This window comes from Mytilus galloprovincialis, chromosome 12 (assembly GCF_965363235.1).
Source record: "Mytilus galloprovincialis chromosome 12, xbMytGall1.hap1.1, whole genome shotgun sequence".
NCBI lineage: Eukaryota > Metazoa > Mollusca > Bivalvia > Mytilida > Mytilidae > Mytilus > Mytilus galloprovincialis.
The window spans coordinates 4,297,241-4,322,156 of NC_134849.1; the positions used below are offsets into that span (position 1 = coordinate 4,297,241).

Here is a 24,916-nt window from a genome sequence, read left to right on the forward strand (position 1 = left end):
TTAGAAAGCAACTTAATGTCAGTAATAACACAAAACAATTTAAAAACTAGATGTGTCAAAGAGACACGAATGGCCCCGTCTCATAAGATGACAAATCTGCAATTTCAATAACACATGTGTAACACATAGCGAAGCAGAACGAAACTTAAACTTGATCTGTAACTCATCATGGTTAACTCACATACCAAAATCAGCACAATATCTGAAGGCGTTTAGAAAAAAACTCGGTATAATGGTCTGTTGCGGAATGACGGAATTACGAACAAGGGTAAAACTATATGGCACCGACAACTTCGTTGCAGGGCCATCAAAACAGAAAACCTCTTTTCAACAGTACTGGTTTGCTGCGGTTCTCAGAGTAAGCAGGTCCTACTCTATGCGTGAATCACATCTATAGTTAGTACGTAACATTTAGATATCGATATTGATTGATTGTTGATTGCTTCAATACAGTGGAAAATATCTCATGCATAATAAATACGATAGATATTATAGTGCCTAACAAGATTTTGTGAGGTAGACGAAATTGACTTTAAAACGATCGTATTGACTTTTGATGTCCAAAAATAGGCAGACCGGACATATTTTGACTTCATATACCTACTACTTAAGTTTGGGAGTTATTGTAATTAACATATTCCAATGAGACTGAACAATGCTTTTTTTTTGTTATGATAAATAATAACTTTACCTGCCGTAGCTGTGTGTAAAATGTATTTCGGCATTTCTCTTAAGAAAATGACTTGTTTAATGGAACAAAACGTCTTATTTGTAAACTTTCTCTTTTATCTCCACAATAGGCTTTTAAAAAATAATATATCAACTGTGTAGTCGGAAAATTTTGTGAAAATAGAAGAAGTGGCAATTCTTACCTTTCATACCTTAACTTTCATTGATAAAACATAATATTGACTCGTCCAGTGTCCAATTTGAAGGTCATTTTATAGTTACCGTACACATGCATGCACGTTCTTATTATCAATAGTCATGTATGAAAAGCATAAACAAGTTTGAAGGTAAACTAATTACAAGTTAATCCAATCAAATTGCGTACGAATTAATAACAATGACCAGTCCACATCATAAAAAATAATAGGGGTAGACTGGGTAGGGAGAAAATGTCAGATATTTTAAGTTCATTATTTTGCAATAACGAATAAAAATTTGTAAACCAAAAGATTTGCTATAATTCCATAAACATGTCGTTCTGTGTTGGTATAGTTTTTGGATCTTTTATTTGCGTATTTAAGGCTGTAGAAAGTTTGGGCTTCAAAAGTCAACATAATTATTGACTTTATACAGAAAATTCGCCTTTTTAAAACATTGAATGTTTCAAAAATAATACGCGACAACAAAGTAAAATCATTTTTTAAAACACTGCAAAAATAATCATACAGATTGATGCAGTGGTATTGTCATAAATTGCGTTGGAGTGAACAGTGGTACAGCAAACGTCGAATTCCCTCACACAATGTTATCACACACTATAGACCATTGTTTGTTAGTAGGATACTATGCATTGCTCGATATGTATTCATTTTCTAACTTGGACGAATGCGCTGGAAATATAGAACACATAATGCGGTAGGAAAACAAAACCAAAACATGTAAATGATGTAAAATATCAAATTTAAATAAATGTAGCATGTGAAGGGTCGATACATATGTAAAATACCACATACCGGCAATTACGTCACTTTTGATAAAAAAAAATATGTTGTTAATTTACAAATTGTATGCCACTCCTAAATCATAAACCTGTAACATTGTCCTGGAATGAACAGGTACAGTGAATTATACATGTCATACTGATTAAGATATTGAACTTCACAGATAAACAAGAAATGGTATTTTCTATACAGACTTGTTTCGCTTCTAACACACATTCATTGATCTGTTTCACTGATAAACTGTTTAACGCACTATCTTTTATGTTTTGAATGAAAGTCAACACACAATTTTGACAACAATTCTTTTTCTTGTAAATTATCATTATATTGTGAAAAATGGTACATATATATAATATATAATAAACAAATGCCATGACAAAAATATATGGATAAAAAAACATTACTGAAATACTTGTCTAAATGTGTATTTTCATTGGTGGGTAGATGTTTGAAGCATCCGTTACTACTGCAATCCACAATTCTACAGAAGCCTGTTAACCTGTATGCTGTACCATGGCTTTTGCCATTAATCTATCCGTCAAGGGCGAATTCTCCTTTAAACATTTTCTTTCTACTAATAATTGTCTGAAAATAATCATAACGTTGAAGTAAACACTAAACAGATACAAGAATAAAATCTGAACTTTAAAAGTAAAAAGAGACATATAATAATACCGTTATACCACTGTCCCAGGTTAGGGGGAGGGTTGGGATCCCCGAACATGTTTAACCCCGCCACATTATTTATGTATGTGCCTGTCCCAAGTCAGGAGCCTGTAATTCAGTGGTCGTCGTTTGTTTATGTGTTACATATTTGTTTTTCGTTTATTTTTTTACATAAATAAGGCCGTTAGTTTTCTTGTTTGAATTGTTTTATATTGTCTTATCGGGGCCTTTTATAGCTCACTATGCGGTATGAGCTTTCCTCATTGTTGAAGTCGTACGTTGACCTATAGTTGTTAATGTCTGTGTTATTTTGGTCTTTTGTGGATAGTTGTCTCATTGGCAATCATACCACATCTTCTTTTTTATATTTAATCTTAAGCAAACGTGGCATATAGTTAAAACACATTTGAACTGCTTATTAAAATTGAATAACACATTATATATGCATAAGGAAGACATCTTGTTTTTTAGTGTACAGCACATCTAAATTATATAAACATACATAAAAATGAAGATGTGGTATGATTGCCAATGAGACATCTCTCCACAAAAGACCAAAATGACGCAGTAATTAACAACTATAGTTCACCGTACGGCCTTCAACAATGAGCAAAGCCCATACCGCATAGTCAGCTATACAAGGCTCCGATAAAACAATGTAAAGTAATTCAAACGAGAACTAACGGCCATACTTATATAAAACAAAATGAAAGAACAACAAATGCATGCGTTATTGTAAGTGTATGTCACACTCATTATTCACACTTCCAACGCCTGCTTTCTTAAAGGTCTTTAACCATCCGTATATACATAAGAATGGACTATTGAATGCAAGACTACCTTGGTGGACACCATACTAATCACGGGTTCTGGAGATGACTGAATCAATTCATGGCTGTGTCAACCAAAGACTTGGCCGTTGGTATTTTATTCTTCATTATCACGTGGTATTAAGGTTTAAAAACGAACAAAAACTTACTAGTTCGAAGTCCAAGTAATGCGTCAGTGTAGGGTGACATTCCTCCATGTAAACTATTACCATACTGGCCTTTGTTAGATTGTATGTTTTTTTAATATTTTAGTTAGTTTATATGTTTTGCAGTTTAGTTTGACGTTCATATTTACAAAGCTAGTACACATTTTTTAAGGGGCAAGCTCCAACCTACGGGTGCGGAATTTTCTCGTTGCATTGAAGACCGATTGGTAGACTTCTTCTGTTATCTGCTCTTTGTCCGGTTGTTGTCTTTTTAGCATTGTCTCAATGTCTATTCTCAATTTTGTCTGCGTTACTAGCAGTATTTGAGACCGATGTTATCAGTCAAGTACGACACACGGCTCATATTTATCATGTTCATATAGCTTTTATATGTTTCAACTTGTTATGCATGTAATAATTCAACTTTGTACTTGTTTGGCTTTATAAATATTTTGAAATGATGCGTCTTATGTAGACGAAACGCGTGTCCGGCGTACTAAATTATAATCCTGGTACCTTTGATAACTATTTGTGATACCAGATGCTTAACACCAATTCCTACAAATTTGTGATGGTACATTTATCACATACATGGCGTATCCACAACTTTCAATTGTAGAGCTTTATCGTTACCGATGAAGATTAATCCATAATCATACACACCATATTTATAAAGATCTACCTTCACTAATCCGAATAGAACTTAGACCACTTCGAATCTTCTATTGACTGTTGTGTGGCTGTCTGACTTTTTAGATTCATTTCTTAGCTGTTCATTTATGACCTTAAGCGTTTGAACAAAGATTTTTTTATGAAAGTTGTGTCGAGTGTATTAAATTTGGTTTAGATATTTAGATATATATTTGTAATTTGTAATACCCTGTGACTCAAAACAACCTGATAATGAATATCATAACCACAGAGGAATTTCTGGTTAAAACATACACATATAGTTAAAAGAAACAAATCATTTGTCCCATATAAAAATAAGAGGATGTGATATGATTGGCGTGTTACAACTCTGAAACAGAGACCAAAGCATCAGGAATTAGGTGGCTGATACGATCATCGATGTGTCTGTATTTTAAATTACGGATGAATTGGTCAAGAGTTTTAAGACCCTTAATCACAACAATAAAATTATAACACTTGCGTGCTATAGGTTTCACTAGATTAGAAAAATTTTCGACTGTTTTTTGTTGATACTATATTTGAAGGTATGTAATTGGTTTTAATATACGTAAACTTCTGAAGGCAGCCTTTGTCTATTCAGTCCCTTCAGTGAGACTAAATCACGGCCAAATGTCTGAAATGATTCGTGAATCAGTTGTGATGAACAGAAATTGAGATCTATTAGTGAAGCATCTGTAGTGTAAACAGTTCTTGTTTATTCGTTTTGATGTGTTTTGTCATTTGATTTTGCCATGTTATTATGGACTTTCCGATTGGTTTCTCCTCTGAGTTCAGTATTTTTGTGATTTTACTTTTTAAAAATTACCAAGTAAAAAGACATCAGATGCATATGTTGTTGGTATATAACTAAAGAAATAAATTTCTTGGGCGTCAGGCTAAATTTTATAAATGTCAACAGAACGTTTTCAAAAACACATAAGTCAAAAATAAGCCGACAAGACAAGGTTTTCGGGGAAAATGATTCAAAGATATACAACGGTACAAAATCTACAACAGCGAAAAATGAAACATGAACCCAAACAACAACCTGCTCCTGTAGGGACAGTAAATCCTGTAACCCATTTGGCAACTGTCGGGTTGCTCCTGTAAGTATAAATCCAGTGATAAGTCTTAATTCAGTGGGTCCCATTCAGGTTAATGATAACTTTATTGTGACTACTACAATTAGAACATAGCCGTTGTTATTTGTGAAACAGATATTGTATAAAGGTCGACAAACTATAAGTGACATTTACCTTGCAAGTTTCTTGTGCTCCTCTGTGTCAGATTTCATTGCACAATGAACTAAAAACTGATTAAATATATCTCTCTGAAAACAAACAGAACAAACACCTTCGTGAAGTTCAAGTACTGATAAGAATATTCAAAATAGATGGATTCAACTTAATTGATACCTTTAATTACATCATAATAGTAATCTCTTTGTTTACTTTCTTAATAATTAAAATCATGCACGGAATTTAAGTAGCAAATAGATAATAAAAATCATTGCTGTAGGGTATTAATTAAGTTTATGCAAATAAAGTTCATTCATTTCGTTATTCACAAACAAAAAAGAAACAAATAGATGTGTCGTTTGTTTCACAATTGTAATTACACTTTAAAGTTCACGACAAATGGGTCGATTTTTCGTTCCAATTTATCATTATTTCACCAACAATGTTCTATTGACATTACATTGTAAGTATGATGTTCCTATATCCAAAAGTGGTCGCCTTGTGCATATCTGTAGTGACTTCTTCAGTTTTAAAACACGTAAAATATGTTAGACTTGTACAAATTATGAAAAATTGTACTTTAAATTTATGCTCAATGCTCTTCAACTTCGTACTTTATTTCGCCTTTTTAACTATTTTGGATTCGAGCGTAACTGATGAGTCTTTTGTAGACGAAACGCGCGTCTGGTGTATATACAAAATTTAGTCCTGGTATCAATGATGAGTTTATTTATAGATAAAGATTTGGTAATGAAGTTTTGTGATCGGGAGTCCTCAATTCCATTTAATGTTGTACTCGTTTAACTTTATAACTATTTTGATGTGAGCGTCACTGAGGAGTCTAATGAAACCTGTGTCTGACGTATTTAATTGTAATCCTGATACTTTTGACTATTAACTGTATCTGTATAAATTGCATATGTTTCATCTGCAGAAAGTCAAATTCTTAACACTATGTCAAACAAGTCAATTTTATTAACTACTAGAAATTGAAAGAATCAGTCTGACAAAACAACAAATACAAACATAAAGATAACCTAAAACTGCAACTTGATAGATTTTCGCATATTTGGTTTTAATTTAATCTCAAATTGTATAAGAAGGATGTCGTTTATCTTAACAAAATTTCTTTTAGAAGTAATATTGTTAAGAGTAATGCATTGTCATTTCGATTCCCTTATACGCTCTTCGGTTTAAAATTTCAAAAGAAAACATATTCTTCAAAGTATTTTAAAATTCAATTCAATTTTTAAAACCGTTTGAAAAAAAATATTCCACATATAAATATTACCCAACTACAAGTCTTCTATCACAACTGAAGCATGCCATGTAGAAATGTTTATATGAAGGAATTAAGTCAGTATATCAACCATATAGTTATACACACGGGATATAGTTTACAAACTCATAAGCAAATCGTTATTCAGAAAAAAAAACAAGAAAAACGTGGACACAAGTTTTCATCTACCATGTCTAACCAGAAAAGCTACAATAATTATCAAAGGTACCAGGATTATAATTTAGTACGCCAGACACGCGTTTCGTCTACATAAGACTCATCAGTGACGCTCATATCAAAATATTTATAAAGCCAAACAAGTACAAAGTTGAAGAGCATTGAGGGTCCGAATACAAAACACACCTGAGCATGACTCCCGCCAATCTTTATAACTTGGTATCTGACAGGGCTGACAAGGTCTACTGCTTTAGCATAGTCACCATTATCATAGGCTACTAACGATTCACAGAGAGCAAGTCCAACTTCTGTTGTTACGTCACAATTATAACCCTTTCCATTTCTGTAAAATGCAATATCCTTGTTTTTACTTCATGGTTCATTTTTCTCCTTATATGTCAATTTAATTTCTTTCTCTTTTAACAACCAATGGAAATCATATTTATAGATATTGAGTTTTTCTGGATCTGGTTTTATATTAGACGTTACCTTAAGTTTTAACATGGTCATTTTATAATAATATGTTGCTCTTCTTTAACTTTATATTTGAAGTCGTGTTCTAAGTCCAATGAAATACTGTGTAAGTCAATATGACGTTACACTTTTTAAACCAGCAATGTCAGTTATGTTTCCATTATTGTGATATAGAAAAGATTTGAAATTTCCGAAAATGATGCCCGCAATATCGGATAAGTCAATCCGATTCCATATTTTGAAGAACAACGACTAGAACCAACGATTATAAACATTGATGTGACCTTTACTTTTCCTTTCATGAACTTTTCACTTGACGTACAAGTCCTAATATTTGTTTTGATACTATTTAAGGAAGTACAGCGCCCAATAGAGGATATTTGTCTAATTTGCAACCAAACCTCAACTCCTTATTCGTATATACTTTTAATTTTAAAAAAAGTCATGATAAGGTTATTTAATCAAGTATCAAGCACATGAAGTTGCATTTTTGCGAATGTCCCAAGTCATGAGCCTCTTGCCTTTGTTGGTCTTGTATGATTGTTTTTTTTTTAAATTTTAGTTCATGTATATGCTTTGTAGTTGAGGTGACGTCCATGTTCACTTATTTTTTATTAGTTCTTATTTTTCAGGGCCAGCTCAAGTCCGTCTCAAAGTGTAGGATTTTCTAGCTGTGTTGAAGACCCATTGGTGGTCATTGATCGGGTTGTTGTGTCTTTGACACATTCCTCATTTCCGTTTTCAACAACTTTTTTAGCAAATATTTACTTGACAAAATTTCTCATTGATTCCAGCAATTTTTCTGTAGAAACTTTATCGCCAGCTCCTATGCAGGACATCATAAAATGAGCATCGTTAAATGCCAGCACGTGATCATCTAGATGTTGTCTACATACGTCCTGGATGTCTTTATATCTATCTCCAACATTTACACCTTAATAAAATTATAAAATAATAATCGTTATGACTTGTACGATATATCTTTAGTTCATTTATATGTTTTCGGAGTTCAGTGCATTTGTGTTTAGGGGCCAGGTGAAGCCCGGCTCCGGATGCGAGGTTTTCTCGCTAAGATGAAGACCCATTGATGGCCTTTTTCTGTTTTCTCATCTTTGTTCGGATTGTTGTCTCCTTGGCACATTTCCTATTTCCATTCTCAATTTTATAACAGAAGACGACTATATCCCTGTCGACACACCCGCACTTTTTGGGAGATTATCTCAGGTTGTCTTCTTAGTCAATTGGTAAAATGTGTATGCGGTACCTTACTGTTGCCTTTATAGTTCAAGATGTAGAATATTGACTGTTGGGTTTGAGTGGTTTTATAATCTGTATATTTATGGTAAAACTGTCTTCTGATTTGTATCCAAAATCAATTAACCTGTGTTTATTCGTCTATGTTTGTTCTCACCTTCTAGCTGTAATCTGTACAACAATGAACATGCGTCAACCATATCTAACATTGCCCCAGATTTTGCCGCTAGAGGTCCTACCTTAATAAATAAGAAAATGATTATGTACCTTTCACAAAACGGGTGCAGTGCATGTTTTTTTTGTATATTTTGTATTATATGTTGACGTGCAATAACATTAAAATTTAAGATAAATAAATATATAGAAAATTTTTCTACAAACCAAAGTGCTGACTATTTGAAAAAGTGCTTTGCCGCATCTTTTCTGAAAAATGTCCCATTGGTTATCATACCACATCTCTTTACTTTTTTTAGTTAATTTCATGTGCATTCTGTGGCTGTGGTCCTCTGTGAAAAGTATAGACTGGTGCAAAGACAATATATAGTAATATTGGTTTTTCCGTCAACATAGCTTGACTGCAAAAAAAAAATAACAAATTATTTATTTATTAACTTTCCAATCTTGTCACGAGCAGGATTGTCTCTTTATCATTCTTAGTATTTTCACCCTTTTCGATCAATAAAATGATCATCCCACCACAACCTAAATCAGCATACATGTTTACCCAATCCCCAACCCAACCCTGTATTTATAAACGAATGACCTACCTGAGTATCATACAATCCTACTGCATCAGAGTAGTTCCCCTGAAAAGTTACAATGTTTTTACAATACTAGTAAAACATGTATCACAGAGTTTGTTGATAATTTCAGCTTTTTATTACAAGTTATGTATTGTATACATATTGAAAACAATATTGTAAATAATTAAGGACGCTGACGGGACATTTGGAATGTTCTATGATTTAACTTTGTGTTTTAAATTCATCTGTAAGTACATGCATGTGAAATATTAATATTCAAAATGTATAAATTGCTTGTTCGGTGTCAATACACACACTGGTCTGATACATTCTGATTATGTAAACAAAGAAAGACAACAACGAGTCATATAAGAAGAAGAAAACAGAGACAAAATTGTCACAAATATTACTTAATGTAACAAATCGTGTACAATTCACCAGTATCAAACTGAATGCACCAGATGGACATTTCAAGCATTAAAGAATTGTGTCTTTAATGATGATGATCTGGGCCAAACTATTGGACATTTGTTTTTGTAATCTAGTACAATTTAGCACAAATTTCTTTATCAATATCTTTATCAATAGACATATACATATACATTTTCTAGTATATCTACCTTTTCCAAGTTATAAAGAGCGTAATGCCAGTAGTCATGACATGCTATCATTCCACAAACCTGAAACAAAATACATATGATGATATATCAAAGAATGTATATAAGACAACTTGCTCAAAAGTTACATAACAAAAAATCGGGCTCCTATGAAATCAAAAACGGAAAGTCCGTAATCAAATGGCAAATTCAAAAGCTCAAACACAGCAAACGAATTGATAACAACTGTTATAATCCTGACTTGCTACTATTAATTACATAGTGTGTTAGTGATCTAATATGATATATACGGGATCAGTAAATTCCATATCGGGTTCGGGCGAAACCCTATATAGAATTTACTGACCCCGTATATATCATATTAGGTCACTAGCACACTATGTAACCGAATTTATCTTACCGACTGTCTTTATTTGTTGAATTTAGACTAGAATTGTCTCATTTGCTATCATAACACATCTTTTCTAACCGTGTATTGAATTAAGCCCCGCCTCCCTACTAACCTAATATTGAATATACACGGTCTTCACGCGGACGCTTTCAACCAATCATATTTCTAGAAATGTATAGGAGGTAAGATAAATACATTTCCATGAATTAAGGGCCTTTGTATATTTGTTTGTCTAAACTACACTCAGATTTATCGTTGTGCGTCATTATTTACATTCCATTGCGATAATGTAACAACCCACACATCTTATAACATAAGTTACCCACAATATATTACGATAAATGTAACAGTAACCCACACACGTATCTTAGAGCCGGTATTCTTTACATTATAATAATATAGAAACATACAAGTCACTCTCTCACGCATCTTGGTGCAGATATAGTTAAGTCGGCCTCATATCTTGACTTACAACTAGAAATTGACAATGAGGGTCGGTTGAAAACAAAACTTTACGACAAAAGAGATGATTTCAGCTTTCCAATTGAGAACTTTCCATTTTTAACTAGCAACATTCCAGCAGCACCTGCATACGGGGTATATATCTCCCAATTGATACGATATTCCCGTGCTTGCATTTCCTATCATGATTTTCTTTATAGAGGGTATCTGCCTTCAATCCATTTCTGAGAGCCGACAAACCTGGGGAACGAATTCTTGCTGAAAAATATAATTTTGTCATCTTTGACTTGGACAAGACGATTTTTCAACTTTGTAAGGTAACTAACAGTCCAGCTGATGACAGTACAAAGTTTAGGGATGACTTAGATAAACTAAAACTGTAGGCCTGAAATTATTTCTGTAGAGAAATGACAGTGTGCAAACATTCGAATCTTATTTTGATTTAATTTGATTAATATTTAATTTTCCGGCAGATGCTCTCAATAAATAAATAAAATTGAGAATGGAAATGGGGAATGTGCCAAAGAGACAACAACCCGACCATAGAGCAGACAACTGCAGAAGGTCACCAACAGGTCTTCAATGCAACGAGAAATTCTCGCCCGGAGGCGTGCTTCAGCTTGACCCTAAACAAATATATACTGGTTCAGTGATAATAAACACCATACTAAACTCCAATGTTTTGTTTAAACTTAAGAAAGAAACAACATTCTAACAGGAAACCGATAAGTCGAGTACCATTTTGGTAATCGATACTCGGTTCTACCGAGCGATACTTCAGTACCCGAGTACTCGTTGACATCCCTATATTATTTACTTACATTCCAATCATTCTCTGTCGCTGACATGAATTGCAGTCCTTCATCTTGGCGCCCTCCCATCTCAAATACATGTGCCATAGCATGGGTAGCCCAGGCATCGTGTCTGTTTATATCAAGGCTCTATACACAGAGAAAATAAATGAAATGTTTGCATTGCTTTTTAATTTGGTGTTGGAATTTATCTTGTTTTCATTTGATAATAAGAATTGAATTATCTTTCTGTAATCTTATTGTGGCGTAAAAGCGTTTTTTTAAAGCATTTTGTGTATAACATGTATAAAGCGTTTAAGCAATCCGTACTCAAAACAAACTCATAATCAAAGCATTAAACACCATTTAAAATTTTTCAAAAAGAAGCGAAGAAAAGTTGAAGAAAGTTTTAGCCAAAAGTCCTACGGACGGTTACAACACCTGATTTCACCGTTGTCAACGCAGATGATAAGTAAGTGAGTATTATTTGTCACTAAGATAGAACAACTTCAGTGTCCATAGACAAAGATTTAAAGGTGTATCTACACAATAACTTATCTCTTCATTTTGACTATTTATCATAACCATATACATTTACATATCTAAATTTAGTACCATTCTTGCTGTTTTTTCTGCACGATCATATAAGTTTGTTTCTTCTAACCCAAAAGCATACATCCCATATAGATACCTACAAAGAAATAGTATAATTAGTCTCTCTATCGACAGTAGATACATCAAATGTTCAGACTAGTTATAAATCATAACAAACCGACAAAAAAATGCAAAAAATATGTAAATCTTCAATTAATAAAAGATACATGCACTGACATGCACTCTAATCAGTCATGTGTAATTAAATTTGTAAATACAGAAGATTCAACATATATTTTTGTGTAATGTCATTACTATGTCGCAATACATCAATCATTTAAAGATAAAACTTGGTAAGATTTTTATAAGTTAATTTAATAAATGACTGATCATATATATGTTTCTGTTTCTGAAGATTAACATAATAATAAAATGTGCGCACTGAATAACCCGAGTAGCTAATCAGGGGACGTGTTACACCCAAAATTAAATCATTCTAGGAAAACTACCATTTAAAGATAAAACTTTGTAGGTTTTTTTCTTAAGTTGTTGTATGTTTAAGGAATGCATATAATATGTTTTCTGTCTATGAAGAAATAACATACACATTGTGGTGTGTAGCGGATTATTTTATTGTGTCAGCCAATTAGAGGACGAGTAATTATATCTAAAAATATTTTTCTGTCAAATATACAGCCTCGGTCACACCTTACCGGATAGCTCGAACGGACGTCTAACGGATATTTTTCTTCAATCCGTTCATGTCCGTAATACGTCCGTTCTTATCCGTTAGACGTCCGTCCATATCCGTTGCATGTCTGTTAAGCGGACGTTTTATCCGTCGACGTCCGTTCTGTCCGGTGGAAAATTTTGAGCATGTTCAAAACTTTGAACGTACGCCCAACGGATAAAATGTCCGTTTGAACGTCCGTTAGGCGTCCGCTTTGTACGGTACTCGTCCGTTTCGTTTCCGTTTTACATCCGTTGGAGGTCTAGAAGATAAATTCACCAACGGACTTCTACCGGACGTTTAACGGATAAAACGGATGTTGAACGGATGAGAAACAGACTTCTACCGGACGTAAAACGGATGTTGAACGGATGAGAAACGGACTTCTACCGGACGTAAAACGGATGTTGAACGGATGAGAAACGGACTTCTACCGGACGTATAATAGATAAAACGCATGATGAACAGATCTGAAACAGATAAAAGCCAATCGAAAATTTCGCGACAGAAATGACAATTATTGGTATGTCAGATTTCTTAAGGTTCATGAATTCTTATTATTCATAATAGATCTTAGAGTATAGGCACGTCTTCACAATCAAGCAGTTCTTATTCAGGCCAGACACTGCCCTTTGGTAGAATTTTGAAGAACAAACCAAAACCAGTTACACAGAAACATTTTGAATATTTATGCGATTTACATGTATCATTATTGTCGCCTTTGGTTTTTCCGTATATCTTGTTCATCCGTTTTATCCGGTACGCTTCCGTTAAGTGTCCGTTTTATGCGGTACTCGTCCGTTAGATGTACGTTCGACATCCGTTCTGTCCGGTACGTGTCCGTTTCTCGTACGTTGCATATCCGGTGTGTGTCCGTTATGCAACCGTTACACGTCCGTTTTATTCGGTCAGTACTTCAACGGACTTTCAACGGATAACAATTTTGTCAACGGACAACTTTTATTTTAATCCGTTAGGCATCCTTTCGTGCTATCCGGTAAGGTGTGACCGAGGCTTAATAGGCACAGGCATGACTTTTCAAATGAAACGAATTGTATGTTTACCACTTTGTAAAATTGTATTATATAGGCTTTTGTCCACAAAAAATTAGAAAAATACATATAAGTATATGAGATGTGGTGTGATTGCCAATGATACAACTATTCAGAAGAGACCAAAAATATTCCAATCCTTTAATTCGGTGCATACCCGTATAACGGCATTGACTTTTTCCAGTATGGTATAACTCTAGCTATTCCATCTCTCATCTGTGGATGATACGCTAGATAGAAATACGAGTCATGGGCAAACTTTAGAGCAAGCATATCTAGTGGATTGTCAACCAAGATGTCCTCCCAAACATCACAAGCTTTTGACGTCTCCCTGGAATATATTAACATAAAACAAGATGTCGTAACAAGCATTGCAAGCTTTTGACGTCTCCCTTAAATATATTAACATAAAACAAGATGTCGTAACAAGCAATGCAAGCTTTTGACGTCTCCCTTATTAAAGGATGTACTTAGGTGAGGTTTTGGAATTTGTGTCAAATGTTCGGACTCCTTGGTGTTTTCCCATACGATACAATGTAAAATATTTTGCCCCATAACACCCATTTATTTTTTCATGTAAGATTTAATAGCTCATGAAAGGTCATTTAACAAAATTTTAAAAGATTCTTGATTTTCTTTCTTTTGTTTTGAGACCCTTATAATACCCAATGCAAATATAAGGTAAAAGTCCGGGTCAGTCTTTTCCCGCCATATTTAAAATCTCAAATATCTCGAAAAGGAGGTCCATGACCTATCAATATTTTTAGCTTATCTTTATCCTTAATTGATGCTCTACCAGTTAATATTATCAATTTTAATTTCTTAATTTCATAATTTTTACCTAACCTCACCTAAGTACATCCTTAAATATATTAACATAAAACAAGATGTCGTAACAAGCATTGCAAGCTTTTGACGTCTCCCTGGAATACATTAACATAAAACAAGATGTCGTAACAAGCATTGCAAGCTTTTGACGTCTCCCTGGAATACATTAACATAAAACAAGATGTCGTAACAAGCATTGCAAGCTATTGACGTCTCCCTGGAATACATTAACATAAAACAAGATGTCGTAACAAGCATTGCAAGCTATTGACGTCTCCCTGGAATACATTAACATAAAACAAGATGTCGTAACAAGCATTGCAAGCTTTTGACGTCTCCCTGAAATACATTAACATAAAACAAGATGTCGTAACAAGCATTGCAAGCTTTTGACGTCTCCCTTAAATACTTAAACATAAAACAAGATGTCCGCCGAAACCTATAAAAATAATACATCATTACTATGTTAAGCTTTTGTAGCTGTTACTGTCATTTGCCTGAACTTATAATAATCCGATTGTTGCGCAATAGACTTTTTATGAGAACTGTCTTTACGATACACCTTATATCGCTATTTGTCCGCCATTGCTGGATATCACGCAGGTTCCCGTAAAATGATGACGTCATAAAACAAAACATCTGACGCCACAATCGAAAAGTGATTGTTGTATGCGTCAAAAGTTCAAGCGGTCGGGTCAGCCAGGATTAGCGATAAGATGTATTGAAATAATGCTGCATACAAATTCAAACGAGAGTTTGTATAACTGAACGAGAGTTTGTATAACTGAAAAGCACATCTGGTTACACATAAACAAAAGATTCCTAAAGATTTATGAATTATTGAGATATGTACTTGTGTATGATTTAATTATAACATTTGTTAAACATGTTAAATATGTTCATTGAATATTTATACAAACCCTTCAGCCCATAACTTCACAGCTGATACATGTTTTCTTTCTCTCGGAGAAACTTTCTGTTGTTCAGCTATTTTTTCCAAACTGTATATTTCATTTTTGAATTCCGGGTCTAAATCGATTGTCCGACCAGTTCCGAGTAAATCTAATCCGTTCTTTATCACATGACCCATAACTGAAAAAGCAGTCTTCATCAAACATTCAGAAATATAGCACTAGCGATGGTCAAAACAACTTAATCGATAGTATCTCTATATCATGTACTATAAAACTTTCATTATTTTAAATTATGTTTATTGGATGTTCTCAGTTCTTCCTTGCTTAAGTATAATTACCATACATTATAGCTTGCTATTCGGTGTGAGCCAAGGCTCCGTGTTGAAGGCCGTACCTTGACCTATAATGGTTTACTGTTATAAATTATGACTTGGATGAAGAGTTGTCTCATTGGCACTCATACTATATCTTACTATATTTCTTATGTTTGTGTACAAGTTTATGTATAGGCCTATATGTATGTCACTTATTTATTTCATTGTTACATTTAAATTAATACAAATATCATTATTAGTCAATGTGTGATAACTTAAAAAAGAAAAATTAAAAAATTAAAAATTACCAAAATTAGAATCAGCTGCCATCATCTTATCTAAACTGGCCTCAATACCACCCACAGAACTCTCGTCGTACCAGCCCACATACTGAAACATAACATAATAAAATCTTATCTAAACTGGCCTCAATACCACCCACAGAACTCTCGTCGTACCACCCTACATACTGAAACATAATAAAATAACATCGTATCTAAACTGGCCTCAATGCGGCCTACAGAACTCTTGTCGTACATTGTACAAGCCCACATACTGAAACATAATATAAGAAAATCTTATCTAAACTGGCCTCAATACCACCCACAGAACTCTCGTCGTACCACCCCACATACTGAAATATAATATAATAAAATCTTATCTAAACCTCAATGCCGCCAACAGAGCTCTCGTCGTACTAGCCCACATACTGTAATAAAATCTGATTTAAACTGGCCTTAATACGGCCCACAGAACTCTCGTCGTACCAGCCCACATACTGAAACATAAAATAGAAATTATGAAAGGACAAAAGGCTCATACATGGATTAAATATAGGGACTTGAGTATTTTGTTCTGATCCCAACCTTTGGATTGTCAAACGATTTACTGCAAAGGTTTGGATCAAAATAAAGTACTGATGTCGCCCTCTATATACACTATAAACAACTTGGTTGTGTATAAAGTATGTGTGATATGTAACAGCAACAGCTGGCGTTAACATAATTTACTAAAACAACATCGTTCTTATGTTGTACTGTTATACCACTGTCCCAGGTTAGGGGGAGGGTTGGGATCCCGCTAACATGTTTAACCCCGCCACATTATTTATGTATGTGCCTGTCCTAAGTCAGGAGCCTGTAATTCAGTGGTTTATGTGTAACAAGTCATTTTTATAAATTTCCTGTTTACAAAACCATGAATTTATTGAAAAACTAAGGATCTCTTATCCCAGGAATAGATTACCTTAGCCGTATTTGGCACAACTTTTTGGAATTTTGGACCCTCAATGCTCTTCAACTTCGTACTTATTTGGCTATATAAATATTTTGATATGAGCGTCACTGATGAGTCTTATGTAGACGAAACGCGCGTCTTGCGTACTAAATTATAATCCTGGTACCTTTGATAACTATTTACACCACTGGGTCGATGCCACTTCTGGTGGATGTTTCGTCCCCGAGGGTATCACCATCCCAGTAGTAATCACTTCGGTGTTAACATGAATATCAATTATGTGGACATTTTTTTTATAAATTTCCTGTTTACAAAACCATGAATTTATTGAAAAACTAAGGATGTTCTTATCCCAGGAATAGATTACCTTAGCCGTATTTGGCACAACTTTTTGGAATTATGGACCCTCAATGCTCTTCAACTTCGTACTTATTTGGCTTCATAAATATTTTGATATGAGCGTCACTAACGAAACGCACGTCTGGCGTACTAAATTATAATCCTGGTACCTTTGATAACTATTTACCGGATTTGTTATCACATAAGCAACACGACGGGTGCCACATGTGAAGCAGGATCTGCTTATCCTTCCGGAGCACCTGAGATCACCCGTAGTATTTTGGTGGGGTTCGTGTTGTTTATTCTTTAGTTTTCTATGTTGTGTCGTGTGTGCTGTTGTTTGTTTGTCTTTTTCATTTTTAGCCATGGCATTGTCAGTTTGTTTTAGATTTATGAGTTTGACTGTCCCTTTGGTATCTTTCGTCCCTCTTTGATTTTTTTTTTTACATAAATAAGGCCGTTAGTTTTCTCGTTTGAATTGTTTTACATTGTCTTATCGGGGTCTTTTATAGCTGACTATGCGGTATGGGCTTTGCTCATTGTTGAAGGCCGTGCGGTGACCTATAGTTGTTAATGTCTGTGTCATTTTTGGTCTTTTTTTTTAACTAATTTACACTTTTCACTCTTTCAATATGTGAACATATTGAGGCGCCTTGGGAGCAAAAACACATATGCTAATGCACATAACTTGTTTGACTCTCCCTTTTTGAGTAGGTTGTAGTATTTATGAATCAAACTATTGATTAACTTAAAGTAAATTGAACTAGATTAATATAAAAATATATAAACTGTTAGATCAGAGGATCGTGATAAAGGGCAGGAAATTTCAAACATCTAGCACAGTCAAAGCACATTAGCAAGATTTACTGCATGGTTATATATTCCATTCAATCCTGTTGATTTAAATCTATTTATAGATTATCGTTGGTTATCACAACGAGATTGATTTTCTCGCCTGAACCGGAGCGTCAAAAGTGAGAAAAGCAATCGAGTTGAGGTGACCAATGATACGCTATCTTACCTATGACGACGCTGCTAATTTCATTGACAACCAGCACGTGCGCCCTCAGTTTTTAGCAATAGTTTTGCATATAACTCGACTCCACTGAGAAAGGAAATTATCGCTATTTTGTGCATTTTTCCTGTGATTTTTTTTTTGTGATCATTTTTCATATCATGCTACTTGCTTGAGATGGAAAATTATCGTTAGAAATTATGGAGGCACGTGGCGTTGCTAATGAAATTGACATAAAATTGACAACGTCGTCATTGGTAAAATAGCGATAAACAGATTATTATTGGTCATCTCAACTCGATTGCTTTTCTCACGTTCGCCGTCTCGGATCAATCCGAATCCTGAACATTAAGAAAGGTCTTGGAAATCTTGCAAATAAAAAGGAACAATATCAGTGCTTACTTTGAACGTAGGAAATCTTGTACATACATGTATGATGAGTTTTCGAACGAGATATAACATGGATCTTCAATACTGTTGACATTTTGTTTTATACAAAGTTCTGTAGAACTTTTTGTTCCATTGTCACATGTTAAATTAAATTCCGATCGCTCCGTTGGCCAACGATGGATTATTTCAAATCATTAAGATTGGACTTTTTTTATTAAGTTGTTACTGTATTCCGTTTATCAATGTATCACTAAAATTAATACCAACCTGTGTTAATACAGCGTCGTATAACTTACAGGCTTCATCACTCGTCGTAGTCAGAGGTGTTCCGAAGTCAATCCAGCCCTTAAAATAAAGGAATGTTGAAATCATTTACAGTTATTGTTGAGTGACATTAGCACATATGTCCTACTCGGAGTTACACTGGAAAAGGCATTTGAATTTATTGTCCGTGTTGTAAAAGTATTCGACTCTCTCCATAACGAAGAGTCTTTTTGTAACTTTGTATTTTCTTAGTCAAGTTCAGAATGGTCATTCAGTGAAAAAAGCGGGGTCACTTCAAATATCTAAAGTAGTCAGTAAGAGCCATATTAGACCAGTAATTTCTACTTCTCTTCACCTTTACTCTATTTTTTTTCAAGTTACACTTTGTAGAAAACTTCTTATTGATTCGCTGTATAAAATGTTTTCAGACATACAATGTACATACATGGTTGTGTGATGAGAACAAGAAGACAACTACCTTTAGCTAGAACAAAAATAGCATTTTCCATGATTATTCAAATGCAGTACTTAATGATCATACATAAGGGTCTAAATAGGGATTCTTCATACTTGTATCTCCTTTTACTTTTTGCCATTTGTACAAATGTATATCATTTAAACAAGCAGTGACAGTTATGTAAAACCGCATCCAGACCCTCATAAATGTACAGATTATTCAACATTTGAAAACAATTTTATTTAAAAGGGGAATTATTGGTTATTGGTTTAATGGATAAACTTTTCGAAGTACTGGTACGGTACATTCCACCCCCGTGGTCATGTGATAAGAGTTTTCATGTCGAGTATTTACTTACAGATTTATTTACAGACCTCAAACCTCCCCATAGTGGTTGATATTTATGTAGCTTGCAAACAATGACGATAGAAGTTTAACTAACTTGACTGGCGTAACAGCCCTTGCACGGTCAGCTTATTTATAACAATGACGAACGTGGCTAAGTATTTATTCATCCCGCAGTATCAAACAAACGATCTATTTAGCAAGGTTTTTACAGTCATATTGGCAAGTCCAGGGATGGCCATATTTCTATACCTAAGTCTATCTTAGGGATGTCGGTCAGGCTAATGTGTCAGAGATATATTACAAGTCTGTCTGTCTGTCGGTCTCTAGTACCTCCCACCGAACGAAAAACGGCAATCTATCCATTCAACATCTTGTTTTGTCATTAAAGAATAAGATTACTTTAGGAGGACAATGGACAATCTATAATTTTACGTTATATCGATTCGATTCATTGATCAAAATGTACACTCTCTCCAGCTGCAAATAGCAAACACAGGGAATGTTCAACACCCCCCTAGTCCCTCAACCCAATTGGACCGATTATTCCGAGAGGGGGGGGGGGGGGTTATAGAAAACACATAAATCTGACCCTGTATACCTCTACTTGTAATTATTAGTTATTAGCGTCTCTACGTATTTCGCTAATTCAAATGTATTTTTTTTTTTTTGGTAGAATTTAAATATAGGCAATATTTAACATGCATAAAATCTGTACAGTTTTATATCACTTTACTATTTATTAGTTATACAGGTTTAATATGTTTCTGAACGCTTAGTCAACAGAGCGGAATATTTCTGCATACAAATGACTATTTAAAGTACCCTGTGTATTTATATATGGGGTCAAAAAAATATATGCGACAACGTTCGAAGTTATCAAGGTAACAGGGTATTTCAAGGTTAGATTAGCTCAATGTGCATATAATGAAAAATAAAAATATTAAATAGATTTCTTGTGACAGAAGTCGTTAAGCAATTGTAAAAGAATCAAAAAAGCACATACAATCGGAGAAACACGTTCTTTCATTTATCGTCCGACAATCATCATATATACCTACAATTACTATTTATTTCTTTTTTAATAACTAGTCATGCTAGTTCTGCGTGACACTGTTCCAAAATTGTATGCAATATTTCACTAAAGTCTATGAAATAACCAAATGCCATCAGTTACCTTTAAATAGCCCTAAAGGACACAATTGCATACATAAATATGTATATAATTAAGACAGTTTTCTTCTAGCCTGGTTTTACGCAATTCATCACTCAAATCTAGTATATATATATATATATATATATATATATATCCTATATAATTGGAATACATTATATTATATATACAAGAAAGTCGCGTATTTGTACGACATGCAATTGAATGTTTATAAAAATGTAGTGGTATAGTAAATAATCGTAAGCATTCAGAGATGATTCAAATCAAATTAAACAAATTTTACACCTGTCAAAGTCCAATTGTTAACATAACCGGTCTATTTTCTCGTATTTTTAACATGATCCAATGTTCCGTAAAAAAACTATTCACATGCTTGGTTTTTGAAAAATTTAACTAACTTCGTTTGTACATATGCATTGATATGACTGTGTACGATAACATGAAATCAAGTAGTTTGGTTTTAAACAAACTATATATTACCTTACAACCTCGCCAATTAGATCGTTGATTTTTCATTGCTTGTCTTTTGTCCTATATAATATTGAGGTGTGTACATGTATAAATAAGTAGCTATCTATAAATAGAGCTACATGTGTATACTCAACAGCCAAAGAAACAGTCAATATAAAATTTATAAGATCGTGTGATTGTCGAAGTTAAAATTGGACCATACTCTTAGGCACAACGTATTTTTGTGGTTTATGAGATTGCCTAATGATTGATGAATCATATCCTACAAGGGACTACAAGAACATGACCAAAAATATCGACTTATAAATCATTTAAGGGAAATAATAAAATATGTTAGTATATCGTAGACACTTAAATTAAAATCCTTCAATTCCACTGATATTCTTTACATTTTTTATGGTGATTTTCATTAAATGTTTTTAACATTAATATCGCCCAATATTCTCTAAACTTTATATTTTCGCGCATCTTTAATAGATAATCTTTACTTTATTTAGTTATCAGTGAAGTAAACCGTATCTAAACTCTCTTATTTATATGAACAAATGAAAGGTCATGGCAGATCATACAAGTTGTTAAGGCCAATGAAAAATGAAAACATAAATATAAATGAATATTTCCATAGCAGTAAGAATAATAAACATGACCATGCGTATACAGGCTTATCATGCGATTTTCAAAAGGAAGATAAAGGGGAGGGGATTAAAAACATATGTTCCCATTTAAAAGCATTGATCGGAAAAAAAGGAAAGTTTAAAACCGAGAATCCCAGATTTGTTTTCCCGCAATGCTTTAAAACTTTGACTTGAGATCAAATATGTCGTTTTTTGTTGTCACAAATTGAGAATGGAAATGGGTAATGTGTCAAAGAGACAACAACCGACCAAAGAGCAGCTGACAATAGCCGAAGTCCACCAATTGGTCTTGAATACAGTGAGAAAATCCTTCACCCGGAAGTTCAGAAGGCCCCTAAACAAAACTGTATACTAGTTCAGTGATAATTGACCTCATACTAAACTCCAAAATATACACAAGAAACTAAAATTAAAAAAAAAAAATCATACAAAACTAACAAAGCACAATTTAGCTCTTGACTTGGTACAAGCGCAAAAATACGGCGAGGATAAACATGTGTTTTTTTATCTCAACCATCCCCCTATACCTCTAGTCAATGTAGAAAAACAAACACACAACAATACGAACAGTAAAACTCAGTTCAAAAGAAGTCAGAGTCTGATGTCAGAATAGGTAACAAAAGAAACTAAACAAAATGACAATGCTACATAAATTACAATAGGACTTTTAGCAGTTGCTGACATGCCTGCTCCAGACCTCAATTAAACTGATTGAAAGATTATGTTTTCATCATATGAATTCAAACATTTGTTCACTTGCATTTCAAAACCTCGTCTGTGGTGAATGCAGTGTTTATCACATGTACTATGGCCATGGAGCCCTTTTCTTTCCTTTTTTCTTATGACGGTAGATTACAGTACCTGTGTGTGGTGCCTACCCATAGCGTGTAAGGATAAAAGTCAGAATAAAAAAAATGAAGGATAGAAATTTAACATATCTAAAACAACTGAATAAAGACTCTTAAACACACAGGCCAAGACAAAAAGATAGGTCCATGTTCACATCATCGAATTATAACCCTTGGCTCGCAAAAAATACGTCGAATGGTGTATATATAACTCCTCTGCACCAGGCACAAGGATGATATACCAGTTAAGTGCAACTTCTTACAATATCTTACCATATCATTAGTTTCCCGATACACATTTTAATATGCACCCACCATGCCATATAGCACCGTCCCTTGGTGCCTCCTGCAGTTCAGCTAGATATATTCAGCCTACTCACAGTATTCTTTTTTGTTACTTTCTAGAGGTGTGCCTGAGACGAAGGTTTTATGTATACTCCTATATATATATAATAATAATAATACATGAAGACTTTGTAACTATGTATACTGTATTGTGTATTATATTTGTAAAATAATAATATAATGATATTATGTTATGCTCCTTGTGAGCCTATTTTAATGGAAATAAATCTTCTTCTTCTTCTTCTTCGTATAGGGATCCCATATTTCGGAACTTATATTTTTTAAGCTGTTTTTTTTTTCAATTCTTATGACCCTGCCGTAGCGGAGGGGCATTACGTTTTAGCATCGTCCGTCTGTATGTGTGTACGTCCAATGTATGTCCCAAAGTTGATTTCCGTTCTCTGGACTAACCTTAGTTTGCTTTAACCAAATGGTATGAAACCAATACAATGTTTATTACCACAAAACACAGATCAAGTTTGAATTTTTGTGGCGTCACTTTAATCGTTTTAGAGTTGTGCTAATTTAAAAATGGAAACACGGCTGAATTTTTCATATCCGTACTTTATGAATTAAGTCGCCGTCCTTGTCATCTTTTTGTTCAACGAGTATTGAGAAAAAAAAAAGGTATGAAAAACTTTACTTTGTCTCAAACATTTGTTGGGGTTCCTGTTACGCATACTCCCGTGTAATGTGTTATGGGAAATTGCTTTCATCGTTTCTCTTTCGATCATATAAAGGGCTGCTTGTTTTTATTCGGCTTTTTTGTGTTTTTTTTTCTTCCTTGGTCACAAAACATCTGTCATACATCTGACAGTTTATTGTGGCTTTTGTTGAAAAAAATATCTAAAAAAAAAAAATAGCCAATATAAGTTCATCTAAAGCCAACTTTGCCTGAGGGAGTTGTAACCTTAGTTTCTTAATAATTTCAAAATTTATAAACTGACAATTTTAGTAAAGTTTGTTAAATCATGTCGGTACGAAAGTACTGACTATTGAAATTATACCTGCAACATGTACATTGATTCAGTGTGCTAACATTTTATTAAATTTACAACGAGAGCAGGAAAAATACGACAATACTGATGTTTTAACAACGTTCGTATTTGATACTTACAAAAAATATTTATTTTCGTTCCAAAATTGCGAGTCTCTGGCGACTTAAATGGGTTTTTGTATATATATAGACGGAAAACGTGTCATATCAGTTAATATTTAGTCTTTCAACTTGACCTATACTTTGAGGTTACTGTATATGTATTTCTTATTTCCTTTAACAGTTAATGTTTATGATGCATTGTAAATTGGAAAGATTATATAATATACTGACTGTTTTAATTTGATATTTTGTTATTGTGTTGTTAGCAAGGATCCAAACTATTCTGATGATGACACTGTGGAATCGTTTAGGGAAGAATTCATTAGAATGAAAGGAGAGGCCTTCCAGGTTGTTAACACAGAAAGGGAAAGCATACAGACAGACGCCAAATACCAAGCCCTACTGGAAACAATACTTTCGATCGAAAAGCAACTTCAGACCTGTCAACATAATAAC

General features: G+C 33.8%; 1 protein-coding gene across 1 annotated transcript; it reads right to left on the bottom strand.

Annotated features, from left to right (window-relative positions):
- Positions 1 to 1,958: 1,958 nt before the first annotated feature.
- Positions 1,959 to 21,627, bottom strand: LOC143055038 (tetratricopeptide repeat protein 38-like). Its single transcript, XM_076228177.1, has 14 exons — positions 21,543 to 21,627; positions 19,090 to 19,167; positions 16,151 to 16,232; positions 15,535 to 15,706; positions 13,944 to 14,117; positions 12,026 to 12,101; positions 11,441 to 11,560; positions 9,770 to 9,829; positions 9,170 to 9,212; positions 8,564 to 8,641; positions 7,921 to 8,086; positions 6,865 to 7,021; positions 5,241 to 5,314; positions 1,959 to 2,255 (listed from the first exon to the last, which is right to left on the bottom strand). Exons 1-14 carry the CDS (start codon positions 21,576 to 21,578, stop codon positions 2,165 to 2,167), a joined length of 1,407 nt encoding a protein of 468 aa, XP_076084292.1. The 5' UTR covers positions 21,579 to 21,627; the 3' UTR covers positions 1,959 to 2,164.
- Positions 21,628 to 24,916: the final 3,289 nt, after the last annotated feature.